General features: G+C 46.0%; 2 protein-coding genes.

Moving 5' to 3' along the window:
• Positions 1–360: 360 nt before the first annotated feature.
• On the forward strand, positions 361–2,029 carry nad5 (NADH dehydrogenase subunit 5; one part of a trans-spliced gene, as the record gives it). Coding sequence (YP_004849319.1) covers positions 361–755; positions 1,886–2,029 — 539 coding nt within the window.
• Positions 2,030–2,401: 372 nt separating this feature from the next.
• On the forward strand, positions 2,402–2,998 carry atp4 (ATPase subunit 4). The gene has a single exon. The coding sequence runs from the start codon at positions 2,402–2,404 to the stop codon at positions 2,996–2,998; it is 597 nt and encodes a 198-aa protein (YP_004849325.1).
• Positions 2,999–6,724: the final 3,726 nt, after the last annotated feature.

The raw sequence follows: 6,724 nt of genomic DNA on the forward strand, positions 1-6,724 counted from the left end.
GCGCAAAGAATATTGCGAGTTTGAGCGCATCTTTTTCATATCGATCAAGCGGGTTTCCTTTCATTTTCCGGAAAGCCTACTATTCCAATCTAAGCTATCAAGAGGATCTGGATTTGTCTGCAGATGATGTCCACTCCTGGCTCGATGCACTTAACGAAAGGGAATTCTCACGATGGATGAAGAAAGAATTTCCTTCCTAATTAAGCAGCATCCTTTAAGTAGGGGTGCGCCGGACCGCCGACGAATAATAGGTACCCCCACCCCAGGCAGAGTTAGTGAGCCGTGTAATAGGCGACCATTTCGCGCGGTTCGGGGGGCACTTGAGTCAGCCGCCTAGCCCGACTGCGTCTTGACCCCTATCCAATTTTTGGGCCAATTCCCCCTTCGTACTACCCAAAAATGAGATTCTTGCCGAATCCGAGTTTGCTGCTCCAACCATTACCAAACTAATACCTATTCTCTTTAGTACTTCAGGTGCTTCTGTTGCGTATAATGTCAATCCCGTAGCGGATCAATTCCAACGAGCCTTTCAAACTAGTACTTTTTGTAATCGACTCTATAGCTTCTTCAATAAACGCTGGTTCTTCGATCAAGTTTTGAATGACTTTCTAGTCAGATCCTTCCTGCGTTTCGGATATTCAGTCTCATTCTCAGCTTTAGACAAAGGTGCTATTGAGATATTGGGCCCCTATGGTATCTCGTACACATTCCGACGATTGGCCGAGCGAATAAGTCAACTTCAAAGTGGATTTGTTGTGCGAAGAGTGCGTTATGACCCGTGGCCGCCTGCCTGGTGGGGGCGGCTCCTCCGTTGTGGGTAAACGGGAAACCCGACTCTACGAACCCGAGGAAAGGCTGCACAGCAGTAGTAAGGGCGTTAAGACCGGAGCTTTTTGTAGTGCTAGCAGTAATGCAAGTGAATGAATCCCATCCCCTATCAAGTTCAGTGCTTACGCCCCTTTAGAGATAGTTAGAATATCGAGACTGAAAAGAGGCAGAAAGAGAAAGATAGGCTTTTCAATCTTCTTTGAACCTACTATTTGGAAGAAAGCCTTCCTTCTTAGCAGCTCTTTTCTTGAAAGTTCTTCAGATCAACCACAAAAAGAAGGGTGCAGATGAGCGAGACCGCATACTAAGAAAGAGAGGGGCGCGCTAGCCTAGCGCTAGAATAATAATAAATAATATTAACAAGGTTAGGGGGCTGAAAAGCTCTTGTTTGCTGTCTACTTCGCGAGCCTGAAGAGCCCCGTTCTCTAACTTCCCTTCTTTCGTCCCGTCCGTCCACGAGGCTGTAAAAAGAGAGAAAGGGGCGGCTATCTAGTGGGAGTCGTTTCGGTTGTATGCCACGAGGTCCCTATAGACAAGGGGACAAGTGAATCATCGCTTTTGGGCGCAGGCAGCCCTCTACCATCCATCCCATTGCATTCCATCGTCTCGTATTGCTTTACTAAGCCGTATCAGACCAGATACATCTATTGAGTGAGAGAAAGGGAGAAAACTCTCAATATTCTTCATTTTTCTATTGATAGGGATCCCCATTCATTCCTAGATTCCCGTCACTACGGATTTCTTGTCCCTACCTAACTACATGGTAGTGGTCTAGGGAGCGCAATTGCTAGAGCACGGGAGAATGAATAGTAATGATTTCAGCAAGAGCAGCCGGACGGACTACTATAGTGAGTCTAGTGACTACGTCAGTCGAGTTGAGTCAAAAGGTATGGTATAGCAGCCTTTCCGAGCGAGCCTCTGGGATCTCCTGTAAACCCCCTAGATGTGGTAAAGGGAGGATATTAGGGGAAGCAGTGAGTGGAGATTCCCCTGCAGAGAGCCGGATGAGGGGAGACCTTCACGTCCGGTTCGGAGGGCGGGGATATCCCGACCCTACTATCATTATGCCTTTGCAATCTTACTTGGTTTAACTCTATTTGTGACCTTTTCTCGTATGTGGGACTCTCTATCTTCTTGGGTAGATAATCGATCGTCTTTCATTTTGATAGTGAGTCCTTTTTTTTTTGATAATAATAAGTAAGTAAATAAATCAGATCTGGAGGTTATGCAATAGACCGTGTTGGAGAGAAAGAGGAAGAAAGGGAACTTCAAGACTCATAAGTGCTCTTTCAGTTTCATTCTCTCTCTCAAATTTCATTGATCCTCGGCAATATTCTTTGCGCCTTCTTCAGATCAACCACTATTTTGACTAGGCGGGATGGATCTCCGCGAAGCTGCAGGATGGCTTGGTAAGCAAGCAAGCAGTTATATGTAGGCGCCAACTCCAAGTTCTTTCTCTTCTTTCTTTTTTGGGGGTCAGGGCCTTTCTCGCTGGGCGAGCGCATCCGATTCTCAAGTCCTTTCCTAAACCACTTCCCGTTCAGTTGCTGAAATCTCGAGAAAAGCTTGATAAATGAGATGGAGTTCCACGAATATGCAGGCTAGAAAGATGCTATTTGCTGCTATTCTATCTATTTGTGCATTAAGTTCGAAGAAGATCTCAATCTATAATGAAGAAATGATAGTAGCGAGTTCTTTTATAGGCTTTATTATATTAAGTCGGAAGAGTTTAGGTAAGACTTTCAAAGCGACTCTCGACGGGAGAATCCAGGCTATTCAGGAAGAATCGCAGCAATTTCCCAATCCTAACGAAGTCGTTCCGGAGGAATCCAATGAAGAACAACGATTACTTAGGATCAGTTTGCGAATTTGTGGCACCGTAGTCGAATCATTACCAATGGCGCGCTATGCGCCTAAGTGCGAAAAGACAGTGCAAGCTTTCTTATGCCGAAACCTAAATGTTAAGTCAGCAACACTTCCAAATGCCACTTCTTCCCGTCGCATCCGTCTTCAGGACGATCTAGTCACAGGTTTTCACTTCTCAGTGAGTGAAAGATTTGTCCCCGGGTCTACGTTGAAAGCTTCTATAGTCGAACTCATTCGAGAGGGCTTGGTGGTCTTAAGAATGGTTCGGGTGGGGGGTTCTCTTAAGAATAAATCAGACAAATAGAATCTAATTCATTTCATGCTAAGAGAAGAGCGAATCCAATACCAAGACGAATTCTCAGGAAGTGCAGCAAGTCAAGTAGCAAGTACTTTTTTTCATTTTTTGCTATCATGCCCCACGAGTGAGTTGCCAAGTGCCCCCTAGCCTAAAAGGGCAGTCTACCACAAGATCGAGTGGAAGCCTGGAGCCAAAGCCGTCGCCCCTCTCCTTTCAGTCGAGCGGCTTTCGCCCCTCTTTCTTTGATTTATTCCAGAAAAAGCGGTAGCCTTGTGCATTGATTATCGGGCGCTCAACAAGGTAAGCTAACCATCAAGAACAAGTATCCACTTTGATTGCGGACTTCTTCGCCCTAATCAATAAAGGCGAGATACTTCGAGAAGTTGGATCTACGGTCGGGCAACTACCAAGTGCGTATCGCGGAAGGAGACGAGCCAGACCTGTGTGACAAGCAAGCAAATAAAGGGAATTTTCTTTGCTTATGCCTTTTGGACTCACCAATGCCCCTGCCACGTTCTGCACCCTCCACAATGAGCTATTCCACCCTAGACGACTGGTGATATACTTTGTGGGCTATAGCTATTCCTTAAACGACGACCCACTCAAATTGAGCCTCTCCTTTAGCTTGGATGGGCGGTAAAGGAGTGGTCTAAGCCTCTGATGAGAATGTCTTGAAGCATAGGTGGGATTGAAGAAAAAATGCTTCCCTGCCGCCAGCGCCACCAGGGTGCTTGAGAAGGGAGAATTCTCATCCATTAGTCTCTGCTCAGCAACCACCCCTCGAGTCACTTTTCCCCTCGGAAGGAGGTCTCATAAATTCTCTTTCTTGGGGCTTTCCATCTTCACAGCGGGCATGTATAGTACTCTTTAATCCTTCCTCGGACTTCTGATCATCACCTTCCTTCTCTGGAACCTCTCCCTGCCAAATAAATAAGGGGTCAGACCATCATAAACTAGAATAATAGAAGGAGAAAGGATAGAGAGGGGAGCTTGCCAATGCCGCCTTGATCCTCTCAAAAATATGCAATAGAAGAAGGAGTCCTACCTGGCCCGGTGCATCATCGCGAACCGGACCTAGGAGATGCTCTTCTTTCTATACTATAGACCAGCCGCCACCAAAGCAAAAGAAAAGGACAAGGATTTGTATGGAAATCCCTGAGATAGGAGGTATAGGATGGAAGCCGAATCCCCTTCGCGAGGGCGGACGAGAAAGAAATTTCGCTAAGGAAAAAATCGCATCAATTCAGAGTCTTCCCATCTTTCAATTCGTGATCATGGACGAAACTCCCTACTGTAATCTACTTTCTCACTCATTTACATCGAACTGACGACTCTGAACTTCAGTGCCTAGCCTAAATCTATCACTTAGCAATATGATTGGGGGTGGCTCTACGCCATCAATTAAGGTCAAGGAAAGGTCGGAGATCAGACACCAGTAAATTCACCAGTGGAGTCGAAACCCAAGCGGAATCAGGATCGAGCGAGCGAGGAGGTAAAGTAAAGGAGCGAACCCCACGTAGGGGGAAAGGAGAAAGGGCTAGGCCAGGGTATCACATGCTCCACCCTTATGCTTTAGAAGATTCCAAATATCTTCTATTCAGAAGTATAATGGAAGGTGCGAAGGTGAGATGGAAGGAGACCGTAGGCAGTTGAGTCTTAAGTAAAGGAGTGCAGACTTCTTTCAGTTGATCAGAGCTAAGCTCGACCGCCCCCTTGTTCATTGAGGCGGGAGAGGGATGAACTCTACGGATTGATCAGACTAATCCAGTTTTGCAGAATTATGGGATGGGCTCGTACAAAGGCCGACCAAGAAAAAAAAGGTGAATACACGGATCGGATTCAGAGAAGAGAAGGGAAGGGTCAGGGCAAGGCGCCCCATTCTCACTTGATCGGTCAGCCTACCTTCTTTATTAGGCAGTTCAGGCTCCTTTCCGTTGATGCAGAAGAGTCCGTCCCCGTTTCAGCCGTTCGTGACCTAAGTGGTCACTAGCATGTCTTCTTCGATTGGATTAAGGCCTTTTCAATATTCTTTTCACTCATTGTGATATTGAAAGAAAAGCAAAGAGCCCTGGGCGAATCATAGGCCCGGTACTGGTACTGACTTATGCCCCTCCCTAATCAGGGTCAATTCCTAGCCATTGACTAGTCCGCTCGATCCGTGGGGGAGAGTTCATTCCTTTCTTCAAGGCCAATTTGACTTTCAAAGGAGAGCCTAGGGCGCCAATCATGCTTTTCTCGTCCTCACCCATTTTGAATCAGATGGATGTTCACGGGTCTTTGACTACTTCGATCTGTCTTCTCTCTCTCTCCGGTCTCCTTGCACTCCTTTCCAGTCTCGCCACTATTTTTTTCTGTCTTCGCTTCCCGCCTTCTCTCCTTCGAGCCTATCCTTGCTGCCCTAGCTAACTCAAGAGAAAAAGACCGCTGTCTAGGTCAAGCTCAGCTGAGCACCGAGTAGGCGCTGCCTATTGATGGATCCCCTTCCCGGATAGCAGCTTGGCTAGTCCCACTCGAGCCGTATTAGTCTGATTCTTCCCTCCTCCCCTAGAAAGTGAGAATGGTCATTCAAGATATTGAATTTCTACCAGAAGATCGAAAGATATTCTTTCCACTAAAGATGAACGGATTCAACGTTCTCGCAATATTCTTTGCGCCTGAGGCTCATCAAAAAAAAGGTTGAAGATGAGGGGGAATATTTTTTCTTTCTCTCATACCGGTGGGCCGATCTGACCGAATCTCATGCTTACTGGAATCTCTTTGAGTTAGTCATTAGGCTTCAACCTCTCCTTATTCTTCTCCCTACTTTCTCTGAAGATCTGAGAACATAACTTCTAAGAATACCTCTTTCAAGTCCTTCGGACCGACTGAATCGAAAAAAAAGAGTCATTTTGGCTAGTTCAACTGCTACCTCTTCCCGCTACGTGGGCTTGTCTTCTTTCTCATCAGTCTGACTTTGAACTCCGAAGATCTACCACTCTTGGTCTATTCGCAGACACGGTCAGTATAAAGAATCTTTCCTGCCGCCTACTAAGGAGAGGATAAGTCATTCCACTCTCGGTATAATCCTTTCTGACTCTTGAATGAGGCTAGGGCTAGCTAGTCCTACTCTTTTCTTATTTCTTGAGATAGACTTAGAAAGGAAGTAAGCCTATGAAACTGGTATTCTGACAAGTGCAGTTCCAGCTTCCTTTACTCATTCTTCCGATTCTTGCTTATTCAATAGATATTTGTCAAAATCACTCGGTACCTTGAGCTTTCTCTTTCTTTCCCTCATGAAGATCATGAAATGAGGACTCGGTCAATCTTTCTAATAATATATGATTCATTACCGAAAAGAAAGCGGACGAGAGCTACTTATGAAAAAGGACCCGCTTTATAGATGATCCCTAGGCTTTTTCTGGCAGTCTTATCTTCCTCAGTCTGCTCGTCTCGCCGCGGATCCAATTCTCATGGAGATGGAGAAAGTAATACGACTGATTCCCATCCAATCCAGGAGATCATAGCCCGGCTCCTACTAGTGATTAGTCATTTGACCTCGTAATAGCAATTCCCGGGATACCTGGGGACCGGTGGGCGCTTCCTTTTCATGATTCTGCAAGGTTATTAAGGGTTTTTCTTTTGCCTTCATAATTTCTCACATATTTCATGGGAGTCGAGCCAATAAAGCCTCAGACCGGCCGATCCGAAGATACTCACTGCACTTCTATAAATACCAGAAAGAGGCCTAAGCCC

This window comes from Cucumis sativus (assembly GCF_000004075.3).
Source record: "Cucumis sativus mitochondrion chromosome 1, complete sequence".
Taxonomy (NCBI): domain Eukaryota; kingdom Viridiplantae; phylum Streptophyta; class Magnoliopsida; order Cucurbitales; family Cucurbitaceae; genus Cucumis; species Cucumis sativus.